Source organism: Cinclus cinclus, chromosome 1, assembly GCF_963662255.1.
Source record: "Cinclus cinclus chromosome 1, bCinCin1.1, whole genome shotgun sequence".
Lineage (NCBI taxonomy): Eukaryota > Metazoa > Chordata > Aves > Passeriformes > Cinclidae > Cinclus > Cinclus cinclus.
The window spans coordinates 17,493,663-17,510,702 of NC_085046.1; the positions used below are offsets into that span (position 1 = coordinate 17,493,663).

Sequence of the window (17,040 nt, forward strand, 5' to 3'; positions counted from 1 at the left end):
CTGCCTGCACTGGCCTAACTGCTGTACAGTGCATTCTCTCAGTTTTCCACAGTAAACTCGATAGTGGTGCTCTCTGAAATACTCCAGTACATTCCTGACAGTTTCACCAGGAAGTGTTTACCAGAGTGTTCCAGCCAGTATTTCACCTCTCTTAAAAGCACCGCCGCTCTTCAGCAACACCATGTTACCCAAGGCTGCAAGAAATACAAACTCTCTGTTCTAAAACCTCTGTCTTCTCAGAGTCCATTTTATCTTCAAGTCAAAAATAAAGAACTTAAACAGATCACAAGCACTAGCTTAGAAATCATCTGTCCTTCCTGTGCCAAACAGTATTTACTTTCATCCAGAGTATCCTGTTATCTGTGAATATTAATTTTGCCAAGTTCTAAGAAATATAAATGGGATTTTTTCTACACAGGCTGAAAGTATACTGTTATTGTACTTCTAGTTCTCAGTTCTTGGGTTATTTCACACAAAAATTGTCCACTTAGATGTCTTGTTATTTCATCAGCTATATTCACATTTATTGCTTTATGGACATGAAATTCCTATAAATGTGCATGGGATTAGAAGGAAATTTTTTTTTAAAAAAGAACATGCTGTATTAGAATTTAATCTATTTAATAAGTGTTGTAATGTTAGTACACAACAAATATTAACAATTACCAAATTTTAATCTGTAGTTTTGCAATTTAGTCTTAATATAGTACAAAAAATTAACATAATTTCTAAGCACTGAAGCTAGATACCAAAGCCACATTTAATTGAACCTTTAAGACAACATACCAGATACAATTATTTTTGATAGCTGGATATGAACCCCCTCATGTTTCATAAATACAGCACTGCAAACATATTTAAAATATTTATTTCAGTGAAATTCATTGAGATGATTAAATATATTTGTATTGATCAGCCTTTGCACTTCCTTGTTTTAGCAAACGGCCTGGCTCAAACATTACATCCACAATATACTCTTGAGGAGGAAGCAGAAGCCCTCTGGGAGAGCGCTCAACCAATTTAACTTCATTCCAAGCTCTGTTATACTTGCCACGAACTAAACTACAGCCAATGCCAATTCTGTCTGCTATCACCTAAAAAAAAGAAAGAAAAAGTAGTTAATTGCAGTTCATTCATGTAGCTTCATGTGATATACAGCAATGCCCAGTGATGTTTAAGAACAACACCTGAAAAGCCTAGAGCTTTCTTGAAACAGACTTTATGAATTTCTTAGGAGTTCCAAACTCCAAACCTTTGTTGTTGGTTTTGTGTAGAAAGTGTAGGCTTTTAAATATCCTATGCAAAACATGAAAAACATTAATTTTAACTTTTTTTCAAACACTGACACATTTGTTTATCAGCTAGTCCTTCAGATCTCAAATGAAGTGCAACACCCACAGTACCCAGCAATGTTTTTCTTTCTACTTGGACGACTTATTTCTGAATAACATTTTGAAGTCTATTCAAGCAATGAGGTGTAGGTACACTGCACACATACATTTAGTATGAAATATTAAGTGTAAAAATGTAACATTTTTATCAGTGTAGGTTTAGGACAGTTGCTTCACTCCAAAGCACACCCCTTGCTTTTCAGCTCTGGAAATGTGGGAAGCAATGAAATGCGAGGCAAGTGTCTGCTAGATGAAACACCTGCCTTTCCTCTGGGCTGCACTATCACAGACAGACCTATAATGATTTCCAGCTACCAAACTGCTTTTTCAACACACATCTGCTGTGAAGGAATGAAATCCTGGAAGATTTTAAACTTGTTACAAATGGACATGGATATCCATTGCTTAGAGTGCTGTGGCCTTAGGAGACATGACCTGTCCGTAAAAATGTTTCTTAGGACAGTGGAGAATAATTAATTCACACTCTCAGAATGTCATAAAGTAATCTGGAAACTTTCTCTCCCTATGGATACCATAAATTTACGGTCTTACTCTTTATCCCATGTACTCTTTCCCAGGCCCTTCCTGCTTAATGTGCTAGGCCCTTGTTTCTCTGTTTCCATTCAAGAAAGAGAAAAATCCAGCCAAGGAAAAAGGATGGGACAGATAACCAGGCTGCACCAGTACATCTTCATATGAAGAAAGAAGAAATAAAATTTCCCAGTTTCTTCTAAGAAACTGGAACATAGAAGCTGTTATATACTATCACAGAATACTGGATAGAGACAAAATAAAAATTGTCCCAGAAAGTTTACTTTTGCAGCATGTAAAAAGAAGGAAGCTGCATAATTCAATATTTTACAGTTTACAGAAAATGCCAAATGTTTTGACTCCAAATCAAATACTTTGGCTTTTTGCCATTAATCAAGTGTTCTGCTGATATCACTTAAGACAATTTAATGACAACAAGAATGTTTACAGAAAGAAGCGATGCTGGCTTTCATTCACTGGGAAATCAACTTTGCTGTTGAAAAATTATGAAACTGTATACAAAAGATTTTACATGAATATTAATATTGTATTATACTGATTCAAATATACCTTAGCTTAGATTATCCATTTAACAACAATACATTATGTTGAAAAATAAATGATAATGTACCTTGAAAAGTAAAGCTCTGTGATAGAAAGTCCCTCTTTTGATTTTTCCGATAGGCACAATGTTGCTTTTCAGTTCAAATTCTATTTTACTCATGTCAAGCTCCCAGCAGAAGTTATGTAGTTGCTCTCTTTCAATAGAGCCACCCATCTTGTCTGCAACAAACCTGTTACAAATGCATGCCAGGATCAATTACATCTACAATTCCTCTTGTATTTATCGCTAAAATGTAGCACAATGAAATGTACAGAAGCAAGAAGTGAATGACCTTTAAGCCTGCAATACTTTTTCTATTGCTTAATTATTTTTTTAATTCAGTAACTGACATCTTAAATATGCTTACTGATAAATACAGATAACCACAACTCAGGTCATTCATATTTATCACAGACCTAAACCAAGGTGCAAAAGCAGAGATTCTGGAGAGGTGTAGTATAGGCACACAATTCTCATAAAAAGTCATCAATAACAGTGTAATTACTGAGGAAGTAATTACAGAAGCTGATGTTCATGTTTGCAGGTAACAGATTAGGTGACTTACATATTACAGTCCCCAGACCTATCATTTGTCTGAAATAGTAATAAAGGCATGAGAAGATGTATTACAAAAATAAAGCCATAGGTAATGATCCCCAACATAGGAAAGCAGCTGTATTCATTGAAGGTACTTATCTTGTACATGTGCTTGCTTATATTGAAGCCAGTTTTTTGGGGGTGAGAGGTATTTATCCATTACAACAGATGGCACAGAAACAGAAAAAGAAATAGGTCAGAACTCACTGTCAGTGCAAGCTCTGCCAAAAGCATGTCTTTTGGGGGACTGTGCACACACAGGACCAAGCCCTGGTTTGTAAGTCTCCCCATTCACACACACCTTCTTCTCCCCTGTGCAGGGACACTGTATGTAAAGACCTTTGTTCCCCTCAGTGTCTCAGCCACAGGCACAAGGGTTATTGAGGTCTCTCACTCTGGACAAGATGTTGCAGACTTGACATGAAAATCACAAGCCATTGCTTCAGACAGGGAGCTAAAACCTGCATCCCCTCCTCTTGCAAAAGCAGTGAACGTGTTCCTCTGCCCAGCACAAGCAAGGCAACCTCTGAAGCTTTATTTTTCAAAATTTAGAGTTGAGGAAGCATTGGTTGCAATAGCATGGGCACAGGGACTTCTCACCAAGCATGTCAAACAGGGTACCTTGAAACTGGGAATTGGTGGGTGAAGCTGAGAATGTGTGGGGCTTGGGACAGTCCCTTGTGCTGTGTGTGCACATGGCCAGCCCCCATTAAAGAGAGCAATGCTGCCCCCGCCAATGTGCTCACCACCACCTAAAGTGTGCTGTGGTTGTTCCAAAGGAGATATTACTGATGATCTCTCATCTAGCCTGAACCCCCACAGTGAGCACAAGAGGAACTCTAGGCTGCTGAGGGATGCTGCAGCTGCTTTTCCCCCCATTCCCTATTCAAAACATACTATTCAGGCAGACACATGAAATGGAACACACAGAGAAAAACTTCCACAGAAAACATTCTACTTAAATTTCCCATGATTGTTTCACCGGGTTGTGTGTCTGCAAGTATTTCACTGGTGTGTTAGAAAAGCAGATTTAAAAGAGAATTTTATGGATTCCACCTTGAGGAAGGCAGCATGATTTATACACATCTGGATAGTTAAGGATGAATATCTGTCCTGTCAAATTCTGCAATCAATAGAAAATTCATTCTTCATATCATATTAGATGACTTCATTAAAAATGAGAGTTAGTAAAACTAACAAATTTTGTGAGAGTAAGTGGGACCTGACACCAAACTCTTCAGATTCAGGAGGCAGCCTGGAAACTGCTAAGGTATAAAGGTGGAGAAGATGAAAAGTGACACACTGCTTGGAGTGATTGGTGCCCAGGGTGAGTAGTCAGTGTAACTAATGAATCACCCATTGATACCAACAGTCTGTACATGTACAATTGCAATATTTTGGCGCTATTAAATCAGCAGGATATTAATTACAAGATCATTTAAAAGCTATGATAGAAAACTTTTATGCTTTTGACTCTATAGAAGGCAAAATGCAACAGAGTTGCTGTCCCAATGGATTCCCAAACCAAATAGGCAGGAAAGACGATAGGAGAAAGAAAATACATGATACATGTAACTTGCAACCATCTTGACTATTAGATTTGGGTTCTAAGGATGCTTTTAGGCTTTCCAAAACCTGGGTCACTGGGGCTCCTTGATGATGTAGATGCTATATGTAGCTGATGTGTTCACTGGAAAGAATCAGTACAGTTGTGTAAATGTGAAAAATAACACGAAATTATCTATAAGATATTTTTTTAAATGAGAAATTGATACCCTTTTGTTGCAAGCAGTACTTTATTTTAAAATATATTAAATTAATTGCAACAAAATTAGAAACTAGAAGCATGAAATCTAAATATGTCAACATTCTGGGCCAAAGCTGATTTAGATTCAACTTAAGCATGAGAAATTAATTATTCTGAAAAAGTTGACCTTGGATAAGATAACAGTTATTTTACAAATTCAGCGTATGGAAAAATGATTTGGTACTCACTGTGCAAGAGCCACAACCTGCTCCCGGGTAGTAGTTAGTGGTAGAATTGTTTTGGAAGCATCATTAATGTAATCCATTAAAATGAAATCAGGGGGTGGTAGCCAATGGGAATTTTCTGTATTTATTTCCTCCTCAACTGTAGATGTAGCTGGAGTAACTTCTTTTGGTTTTTCCTCCTCTTTTTTCCCCTTCCCTTTTCTTACATAGAAAAAAAAATATACAATTATCTACTGTACACTGAATACTGTAATCTTTAGCATTCAAATTCAAATGCATTGGTTCTACAACAGGACATTTAGACAAATTGACTAGGGAGAGGTGGAAGGTAGGAGACATCTTTTCTCTTGATAACAAATATCCAAAATCTACAAAGCTTTAGAGAACACTTGTGGAACGTGCCCTCAGGAGGTGGATAGGAACAAATGCCACTAGCTCCATATTAACATTGTTGTCAAGTCTCATTTCATTTTTAGTTAATGGCTCTGATATGGCTTTACCAAGCATGGATTATATAGAGAAGACACTTACCTACTGTACACACAAATAGGGCATGTTTTTAGTTATGGTTTAGTTCTGTATGGATTTGAACTAAAAATCATTAACTCCAATGAGTTTCTACTTGATAAAAATCTGGTCTTCAAATAAAGGAAAAAGTGGTATCAAAAGCACAGCTGAAATCTTGACAGGACATTCCAAAAGACAGCCTTGGTACTGGCAAGTTCAGGTACTTGAAGCATTATGTAAACTACAGCATGGCTTGTCAGAGAAAGATTTTACAACAAATCTGTGTTTTTGCTGACTCTTTCATTGCATGTGCTTCATATTTTACTAATGCTCAGGATTTGAAAAATGACTTTGAAAAAGGCATCTTGGGCACCCAGCAGAAGTATAAATTAAATGGCTGTTCTGCTTAAATTAAATACTGTGCATGTCACAAGTTATACAGCAACTATAAAATCAGTACCTTACGAGAGGTATTACTAAGGTCTATAACGTCAGACAGTTTAGGATATTAATTTGTGGGAACACATGAAACTGTGTTTTGTAAGCATTATGTCTTTTCTGTGTTTAGTATTTTGTAAGCATTGTCTTTTCTCAGCATAGATCCTGAAAATTTTTACTGTGAAATACAACAAAACTTCTTTCCTTTGTTTAACAGTTCTGGCATATTTTTTTTTAAAAAAAATCTATAATACTTCTGGTGATCTTAGAAGGAAAAAGAAGAAAAGAAATAAAGGACCACCAGAATACATGGCTCCAGGACACACTATCATTATTGCATGATCTTCAAATTATTCTTAAAATTTATACTATGAATAGCACTCTTAAGATGGAAGGCATTGAACAAAGCGAAAGGGCATACACCATTATCAGTAGTTGAATTCAAGCAATTTGTCTTCAGAATACTTTGAAAACTTTTCTTTAATCTATTGAGATTTACCATATTCACAAAAAGCCCTTTTCATAGGTGTCACAAAGCAAATTATTTTAGAAGGATAACCAATTAAGATTTAATCTTAAAATTATAGAAAATTCACCATCCTCTTAAATAAACTGTTCTGGTTATTAATTACACTTACACTTGGAAAAAAGCAGACAAACAGTTTTCTTTATCTAATTTGACTCAATCTAACCATATCCAGAGAACCTTATAATGCTAGATTAAATAGCTATCTACTTATCCATTTACACATTATGGTTAAAATACCATGTTTTAAAAAATCCTGAATTATTCCCAACTCTCTGGTGTCCAGTTTAGGAGGTTTTCAAATGAACAGCATTTACAAATGCCGTAATTCTTGTTTCTTCAACGATTTGCTCTTTCCCCCCCTTCTTCCCTTCTATTGTCTCAGTACTTTCTTTTCTCTATGAGAAGTGCACCATTAAATCACAGTGCTATAGAAGAATTTGTTTCCTATTCCTATGTACTCAAATCACTCTAGAATCACACTTATTCTCTTCCTTTCAAATGTTCAGGAACAAAACACCTGAGAGAGATGGGTTTGAACAGTGATTTGTTTGGGTTTTTGCTGCTGCTTATTTCTCTCAGGTATGACTATGTTCTGTTTGTTGGTGGGAGATTTAAGGCTGTCTTCCACACTTGTCTCTACCTTACTTTTCAACTCTTCAGTTCACCATATCTCATAAGAACTTGAGGAGCTGCTGTCTTACAGCTCAGTGCTATAAAAGAACTGGTAAGCACTACAGGAGACTTCTATTGTCTTTTTTCCTGCCCTCTTTTTTTAAATCCCCATTTTCTTGCCAGCAAGAATTGTGATATCAGAAAAAAAATCACTCTCATTTCTCAGAGCTGTCTTCTTAGTCATGAGACTACTTGCTGTGAAAGCAGAGGAGTATTGCAAAGGAGAGCTCATGGCACTTTAATAGTGTCCAAGCTGTTTCTGATTCTTTGCAACTTTAGTACAAGAGTCCAGCAGTTCACCAGAGCATCAGCTGGAGGAAGAAGGCAGCCAATATTCTACCATCAAAAAGCAGCCTTGGCACCTATTCTCTTTCCCATTGTGCATAGCTTAAATGCCCTGGTTCTCTTTTGAAAAGGAACAAATGAGCATTGGAAACTATTTTCTTCAATGCAGTACTGAAACATAGGATGGAATAAGCATACATTTATTAGTCTACATTAAATACAAGCTTTTAGCCCAGTCAATGTGCATATCAGATACAAAACTGCCTGATTAAAAATGTTGCTGTCAATGAAAATATATGTCAAACTATCAACTAGGCATTTCCTCACATCTTATTCAAACATTTCCAGCAGACAATTACGATTGCCCTTTCTCTTGGCTTTCAACTATGGTTTATATAAAGTAGTATCACTTGTTCAAAACAATGGCTTTAAACAATGTTCAGTAGTACTTTGCAAAATAATGATGAATGGAAACATTTCATCAAATGAAAAAATATGTAGGAAAAAGTCTAAGCATGTTTGAGACTTGGAGTCAGCTACTGACCTTCAAGTAACTCCCATATATCTCACAAATTAATAATAACAATGATGTATGAATTATGGATTCAAAATGAATGACAATGGGGTTATAAATCATACAACTTGATCATGACATTCAAAAGCAATTATTTCATACTTGAAGAAAGGAGTCCTTGTACCCCTGCAAGGTTTACTATGGGAAATTGAGGCAGGTATTTGTTTTTTCTGAAGAAAATTTTTTGCTTTTCAAAAAAGTTACAGTTGCAAACAGAGCAGTCATTTACACTGTAATTGACATCCATTACATTAAAAGCAACTATCCAAGTGTATCCTCATCACACACTGTAATAAACAAATATATTATCTTGTCAGAACAGGTCTCCCTTATCCTGAGACTATACAAAATGGCTTATGACTCTAGAGCATCTTCCAAGGTGAAGGAACTCCCCACTGGAGCAGAGAAAACATAACTGGGGCTCAGTATCTCCCCTTGCCTCTGCTCCCTTTGAGTGAAGGCACAGGCATGCTGGGTCATGAGCAGGGCACACGGGGCAGCAGGAGGACCTGCAAGGGAGCAGAAGCTGGAACAGGCCCCCTAAGTCACTCAAGGTGCTCTATCTACTCTGGTGCATTCTGGAACAGGGACCTTGCACAGTACAATTCATACAATCTGTTTCAGGTATCTACTATAAAATTATTTAAATTGAATTTCAGAAGTGCTTACAGTCCAAATAATGAGTCAAATGGGAATGTCTGCTGTGTAAGTCAGTAACTTTTGGATAGACTAGTCTGACAATTTGGGTCCTGATTTAAGTCAAAGCCTCAAATATTCACAGTCAGTAGATACTATCTGTCAATAATTTGCATGTCTGTTCTAAACAAGTTGATATAATTCAAACATATTAAAATATAACTCAAAGTATAATACTTGAAATCTTATCTAGTGCTGCTTTTGCTGAGTGAATACCATTGTCCAGGTAACTTCTGGTTTTCCTCGACTGGAGATACTATTGAACTATTGAGATCAAAAGCAGGTTTTAGTTTTGTCTCTATTTTCTTACTGCACATTTAATTTCTCAAGCGCAGATACACAAATATACATTCAATGTCAGAAATTAGCTCTGTCAATAAAACACCTGTACAGACAGTAGGGTATTGCAGTTCATGAATTAGCTCCAAAATAAAAATTGGAAACACAGTACACCAGCTCCTACAACAGACATACCATTTCTCCTTTTTTTTTCCATCCCTGCAGCACTTAGAATTTTGTGATGTCAATCACTGACTACAACTCATATCTCTCAGCCATTGCCAAGGCTCAGTTTACCATAAAGAAAGGAAAATCAAGAAGTCAGGACTGGGACCCACAGAAACCAGCATGATAAATGGTCAGCTCACTAAGTTATTTAACAGAAAAGCCAAGGACAGTTGTAGGTTGTATCACATTCCATCAAGGACTAGAGAACATTCCATTGATGGCAAGGAGGCTCGATTTAGACTGCTTTTGGATTCTCCTAGAATCAGGCATGTACACCTGCCTTCTCTGTTGTGGTCATGATTGTGCTGCTGTTTTACAGGAAGGACAGTTGGGACACCATGGTTCAGTTTCCTTACACAGGAACAAACTACAGGTTAAGTATTTTATATTAGACAAGAACTAGAAGCCTGGTCTTGGTGAGACTAAGGAGAATTGAGTACCTGAACAGCTCAAGTAAAAAGCCCTGTCCATTACACCTCATCATTAGTGATCAGCTACAACAAAGCACAAAGAGACTGCTAAACCCCAAATATCTTGTGGTCAGCTATCTGCAGGTGTGAGGGACAGACTCAAATCCTCTTACTGTAAAAGCAGGTAATTAATTTTCCACTACAAGAGTAGAGGTTCTGTTCTACTTGGTGTGAAGATACAGACTGCAGCACTGTACCTAGTGTATGGTATGGATCAGGACAAGTGCTGCAAGAGTGAAGCATTTTTAGACTAGCTGCCTACAAACCAGGACAGCTCTGAGCACACCCTTCTCAGCTTTTAGTCATCTGTCAACTGCACTGAGATTTAATCTAGAAATGAGGAGGCATATAGGCAGTGTAGGAACATTTTATGGGCTTAGGTTATAAACTGAGAAAGAACTTCTAGTATAATTTCGCTGAGTCTTGGTTGTCAAGTTGTAAAATAACACTATTTCACTGATTCCAAGGGATAATGAAGAAAAAAAAAGCAAATAAGTGTGAGCTGTTCAAATACAGCATGGAAAGAGAGGACAAATAATCACTAAGATAGACAAAGGAATATTACTGCAAATACGAAGTGAAAGAAAGACTCCAAAAATATATTTAACATTGCGTTTAGGTATTTGTACTCCATTCACAAACTGTCACTGTTTCCTCAGACTTCTATTTCTAGTTTTAGAGGAACAACAGAACATTGACAACTAGCAAATCTGAGAACCATACCTTATTTTTTCTTTGCTGCTTACTCTTGAAACAGGCAGCGATTCATCTTGTACCTTCTCTCCTACAACACTGAAACAGAGTAAAATATTTTTGCTTGTTATTTGCAGAATTAATATTTGCATGTGAAGCTATGAAAATGGAGTTTGGATTTTAAAGGACAATAAATATTCATAGGTTGCATATAAGTGAAAGAAATAATGTAACTACTAAAAAACCAGACATTGATTCAGGAATCAAAAATTAAGTATGGAATCATACAATGATAGAATATGCTGAGTTGGAAGTGACCCATCAAGATTATCATATCCAACTCCTGGCAGAGAACCATCCCCAAAAGTCACACCATGTGCCTGAGAGCATTGTCCAAATACTTCTTGGACTCTGTCAGGCTTGGTGCTGTGACCACTGCCCTGAGCAGCTGTTCCAGTGCTCAAATGCTCTCTGGGGGAAGAATCTTTTCCTAATATCCAACCTAAACCTCCCCTGACACAGTCTCAGGCCATTTCCTCAGGTGCTGTCACTGGTCACCACAGAGCAGAGATCAGTGCCTGACCCTTCTCTTCTCCTCATGAGGAAGTTGAAGATTGCCACGAGGTCTCCCCTCAGTCTCTTCTTCTTGAGGCTGAACAGACCAAGTGACCTCAGATGTTCCTCATGCAGCTTCCCCTCATGGCCCTTCAGCACCCTCATGACCCTCCTTTAAACACTCTCTAACAGTTTAATATTTTTCTTACACTGTGACACCCAGAGCTGTCCCAGTGCAGAGCAGAGCAGGACAATCCCCTCCCCTGCCCTGCTGATGCTGTGCCTGATGTCCCCAGGACAGGGTTGTCCCTCCTGGCTGCCAGGGCACTGCTGGCTCATGTTCAACTTGCCACTGACCAGCACCCCCAGGTCCATTTCCATGGAACATCTCTCCAGCCTCTCTTTCCCCAGTCTGTTCAGACATCCAGGGTTGCCCCATCCCAGGTGCAGAATCCAGCACTTTTCCTTGTTGACTGCCCAGCCCTCTGACTTGTTGAGGGGTCTCTGAAGGGCCTTTCTGCCCTTGAGGGAGTGAACAGCTCCTGCCAGTTTTGTATCGTGTCCCTTCCACTGCTGAGTCCAAGTCATTGATGAAGATGTTGAAGAGCACAGGACTGAGGATGGAGCCCTGCGGAACCCCACTGGTGACAGGTCACCAGCTTGAGGTCACCCCATTCACTGTAACCCTTTGTGCCTGACCCATGAGCCAGCTGCTCTCCCACCACATGATGTGTTTATCCAGCTGTGAGCTGGACATCTTGCGCAGAACACCGTGAGAGACAGCATTGAAAGCTTTACTGAAATCCAAAAATACCTTTACATCCACTGGCTCCCCTTGATCAACACCATGAGCTACTTCATCACAAAAGGAAATCAGGTTGGATAAGCAGGACTTTCCTCTCATGAAGCTGTGCTGGCTGTGACCAATGACTGCATTGTCTTTCAGATGTTTTTCAATACCTCCTAGAATAATCTTCTCCACAATTTTACCAGGCACTGGTGAAGTGAAACTAATAGGCCTGTAGTTTCTGGGATCCTTCTTTACACACTCCTTGAAAAGCAGGACATTTGCCACGTTTCCTTCAGCTGGAATGTCTCCATACTCCCAAGACTGCTCAAAAATCATCGAGAGAGGTTGTGCAATAGTATCATCCAGCTCTTTGAGGATTCCTGAATAAATCCCACCAGGTGCCATAGATTTATAGGGATCCAGCTGGAGCAGCAGATCCTGAACAGTTTCAGGGTTGACTGGGAGTTGATCACTCTCGCAGTCATGGTCCTCCAGCTCAGGACACCCTTGGTCCACCATCCTTGTTGAAGACAGAGGCAAAGAATGTGTTAAACACCTCTGCCTTGTCTCTCTCCCTGAGACCATCTTCATCCTGTACTGGGACAACGTTGTTTTTCCACTGCCTGTTGCCATTAATATATTTGAAAAAACCTCTTATTGTTGTCCCCCACAGTTCTGGCTGGCTTCAACTCAAGCTGAGCTTTGGCCACACAAATTTTCTCCCTACAGTGCCCAGCAGCAGCTGTGTTTTTCCCATGTCGCCTGACCTTGCTTCCACTGGGCATACACCTTTCTTTTTTGCCTTATTTTTAAGAGAAGATTCCTGTTTAACCAAGATGCCCTTCTGCCTCATCTGCTTGACTTTTGACATTTGGGAATTACCTGCTCCTTTACCCTTAGGAGGTGATGTTTAAAAAGTGACTAACACTGATGGATGTCAGCATCTGTAAAAACATGTTAACAGAGGATCTTACTCACTAATTCCCTGAGCAGTCTAAAATCTGCTCTTCTCTGGTCCAGAGTTGAGGTTTTTACATTTTTCCTTCTGTTAACAGAGATTTTAAACTCGATCGCTTTGTGGTCAAGAGAGCCACCAATCTCCATTTGCTCACAAGACCCACCTTGTTGACAAGGAGTAGATCAAAGAGGGCATCTTTTCAAGCCTGTTCCTTAAAGTTGTCATTCAGGTTTTTAGGAACCTTCTGGCCTGAATTGTACCAGCTGTGGATGCTCCCAGTTAATTTCTGGCAAGTTGAAGTCTCCCATAAGGACAAGGGCAGTTGACTTGGAAGAGCCCCTTAGTTCCTCGAAGAATAATTCATCAGTGTCCTGAACAGGAGGTCTATCGTGGTCTCCCACAATGGCATCTGCATTATTTGTTTGTTTGTCCCTTGGTTCTTATCCAGAGGCTCTCAACTGTGCCATTGCCAGCTGTGAGCTCCGTACATTCTACCCCTTCTGTTCCATACAGTGCTACTCCTCCACCTCTCCTGCTGTGCCTGTCCCTCCTGAAGAGCCTGGAACCATCCAACAGGGCACTCCAGGCACAGGACTCATCCCACCAGGTTTCACTGATGCCAGCGATGTCAAATCTCTGGGACTGGGCCAAAGCCTGGATTCCCCTTGTTTGTCCCTTGTGCTGGGTGCATTAGTGTGGAAATTTCAGGTGTGGTACATTGTAGCCAACACTTCCTGAGGCAGATTGAGGGATACCATAGTGCTCCTTTCCTCAAATTTTGACACATCATCCTGTCACTCATCACTGGCCAGCCTGGCTATGTCCCTTTCCCCTTCCAGGATGGTTCAAAGCTCTGCTAATGAGCCCTGCCCATTCCTGTGCTAGAGCTCATTTTTCCTTCTGAGATCAGCGAATGCCCAATGATGTACACAAAAGTAACTGGGGAGTAAGGCTGCTGCCAAAGTGCAAAAGCAAGAAGCTGTATCATGAAGACCTGATAGTTAAAGACAGCTCTAGGGATCAACAAAGAGCATGGAAGTCTAATTTGTCACAGATATTCTCAGACATCTTTATGGTGTCATATACAAGCTTAAAAGGGAAGCTAATGACACTGTAACCTAAATATGCAATGTGTTGACAGAGAAGAAATTTTTGAACTTGCAAAGTATTGGTAGAGTGATCTTTGATCTGTGAGACTGTTTACAGGAAATGGCTCCCAGTTAAACAAGCCCAATACCAACTTCCTGCATTCAAATCTAAGAAGATTTGTTAGGCTGGCTTCAACTTAAACAGAGAAGAAATGGACACAGGTTCTTTATCAAGCCTGAGAGCTTAATGCTTGGCTGTGTCCCACCCCTTGGAATGATGTGCTTAAAATTCCATGCATTTGTCTGTACAAGAGGACCATCAAATCATAGGTTTCATTGTCCAATGTTGACATTCAGCTCAGATGACATAATTATTACAGCAGATGACAAGCTTTGTTATAACTAATAAAACACTGGGTGTCCCATCATCAGGAATCAAAGAGTGTTAAATGAATGAGTCTTCAAGGCTAAGATAAATAAAGCAACTCAATTGAATAAGCTATTTTCCAAATTCTTATTATTATAAAATACAAACGTTTTGCCTCCTAGGACATAAAAGCATGTGCTGGGAATAAAAAAGATATCTATATTGATGTGCGTGTGTGTAGATAGATAGATAGATAGACAGACAGATAAATAAAGTTTGTACTGGAAACAGTGAAAACCATTAAAAAGATCAGCTATTACAACAAATGCTAGTAGATCTAACATGACTCACTTTTCTTGGGGTTTAGCATTAATGAAGATTATTGCCCGACGGTCAGTAAGCTCTTGCTTGCTTAGTTCTTCCAAAGATAAAAATTTCCCTCCATGTTTTATCTACAAGAAAATTAGCATAAAATATAAGGTGTTCAGTTAAAGATGCAGAGAAAAAAGTCATTTAAAAGATAGCTAAACAGTAATTTGAAATTCCTAATCTGAAACCAAAGACTGTGTAAGAACTTATAAATCTGTTCAAAATTTCTGAAATTATTTTCTTCTTAATTTGCATTTTCTTCATCAATTTTTCTTAGAAAAGATTGTGTATAAATATTTTAGCTTGTAGTTATTGGTTTGAAGCATTTCAAACAGTTCCAGAATAAGGAAATGTTTCTGCCTCTGAAGGCTTTACAGCCTTTACAGCTTTCAGAAGGATGGAATTTTCAAAAGCAACCAAGTGCTTTAGGAGCAGGTATTTCACTGATTGTCAGTAAGAGTGGTATTTCTAACTCATTCTGGGTATTTTGAAAAGACCTTCTCAGATTTAAATTCAGCACAGCACTAATAAGTATTACCAGAGTCGGTCTTTATATACAAACACTTCTTTTGTGAGAGAAAGGGTCATGACCGAGGTGAAAATATGAACTCTTTGCTTCTTTATGTAAAAATTAACAAACAAAACATCCACAGGTCATACAATTTCAAGTTAGCATTAAGTATAGTGTAGGGAAAGAGACCAGAAGAACTAAAATTTGAGAAAGAATCTGGAAAGATCTGAACAGCTCAGATAGGATTGGGAGGATCACAGCTAGGGAATACCATGAAGATGATTTCATCCATTAAGAAAGATAATCAAAAGAGATCTGTATAACAGCTGTGAAATTTCAGGACAAGAAAACAAAGTCTTTCCTGTTGCCAGATTTTGGCTGTTGCTACAGTACTCTTTCTAAATTAAGAGGAAAATTTTGCTCTTTCTAAATAGAGTAATTTGTTTAGAATAGCTTACCTGACCACAATCATAGAATCCATTAGTAATGATATTACTTGATGATAAATATCCCATCTGGCTGTACTTTTGACAAAGATTGTTATCAAGTAGCTTTTCCAGAGCAGCTTCACTAAACTTATTTTTACGCTTTGTTGACTGATTAATTTCTTCCAGGATGTCTAAAGCACTGATAAATAAAATACAAAGGCTAATTCATCATTAAATACTAAATAAATGCTATTATACAGCTCAGAGTTAGTTTTCAGCATTACCAAGACCAAGATAGATTCACTTCCAAGTGCTGATCCTGTGCCCACTGGACCAGCAATGAGTGGCTGTGCTGCACTGAATTCCTTCTCTAGGGAAGGAAAACACTGTGCAGTGCTCAAAAGGAAAAGCAATTTCTTTAGGTCATTAAATGCTACCTAAAGAAATGCAGACAGGATGCCATAACTTTTTATCTAGAAGGATCTTATGCACCATAGAGAGCCTGGGAGAAAAAAAGATGTAAAAGGAATAATGATCAGAGCCAACCACATGACACAGTCCAGGTAACCTCTCTCCCTCTCTCTCTTCAGCTGCAAGGCAATTTGCAGATTCAGTTCTGCATTATGCAGTGTGTGGATCCTTCTGGTCTAGGACTGTTACTATGTTTGGGGGACCACAGCTGGCAGATATTTGCTAAACATGAACAAGCATGAAAACACAAGGGGTTGTAACACCACCAGAATGGCAGGAGTTTTTGCAGCATGGAGATGGAAACAAATGGTAATATGGGGACATGGGAGGACAGGAATTACTTACTTAAGCTTTTTCTGGTGCTGAAACGCACAAACTGACAACTTTTGACCTAAAAACTTAGGAAAACCTCACTAAGAAAATAAAGGAAACTGAATCAGGAGAACATCGCATACTGCTGTTCTAAGACTGTTCAGGAATGAAAAAAAAAAACCACCGGAAGAAAAGGAATCTGATCCCTTTTTTTGCTTCAGTTTTAATAGAAAGGTTTCAAGTAGATGCCTGGCAGTAATATTAACAAGGAGGTAGAAAGAGTAGTCTTAAAATGTTTAGGATAAGTTTGAGGAGACAAGGTTAGCAGTCCCTGAGGACACTTACTTCATACACTCTACGAATTTGCAAAAGCAACATTGGAACTATTTATAATTGTATTGGAAAATTCTAGGCTAGATGGCTGGAGAGTGGAGAAGGGCAAAGATACTATCTAGTTTTGAAAAAACTATGAACAAATAAATTATAATAGAGATCATTCAGCCAAATTTCAGTGTCCAAAAAACACCATATCAAATTATTAAACCATCAGTTGGCAAGAAACAAGTGATGAGAAATAGCCATTATGCATGATTTGACAAGAATCAATCATGAAAAGTCAATCTAATCCTTGCTGCAGTAGGGTAATTGACTTAATATGTAGGCAGAAGAAGTAGATGTGAGATAGTAGAGAGAGAGAGAGTAGAT

At 38.5% G+C, this 17,040-nt stretch overlaps 1 protein-coding gene across 1 annotated transcript in view; it reads right to left on the bottom strand.

The window, feature by feature from the left end:
• Positions 1-839: 839 nt before the first annotated feature.
• Positions 840-17,040, bottom strand: part of ARMC3 (armadillo repeat containing 3) — a 52,019-nt gene continuing 35,818 nt past the window's right edge. Inside the window, exons 12-17 of the mRNA XM_062494341.1 lie at positions 15,583-15,751; positions 14,596-14,696; positions 10,517-10,585; positions 5,119-5,316; positions 2,554-2,716; positions 840-1,094 (exon numbers count right to left, since the gene is read on the bottom strand). Coding sequence (XP_062350325.1) covers positions 894-1,094; positions 2,554-2,716; positions 5,119-5,316; positions 10,517-10,585; positions 14,596-14,696; positions 15,583-15,751 — 901 coding nt within the window. The 3' untranslated portion in view covers positions 840-893. The remainder of the gene's footprint in view (positions 1,095-2,553; positions 2,717-5,118; positions 5,317-10,516; positions 10,586-14,595; positions 14,697-15,582; positions 15,752-17,040) is intronic.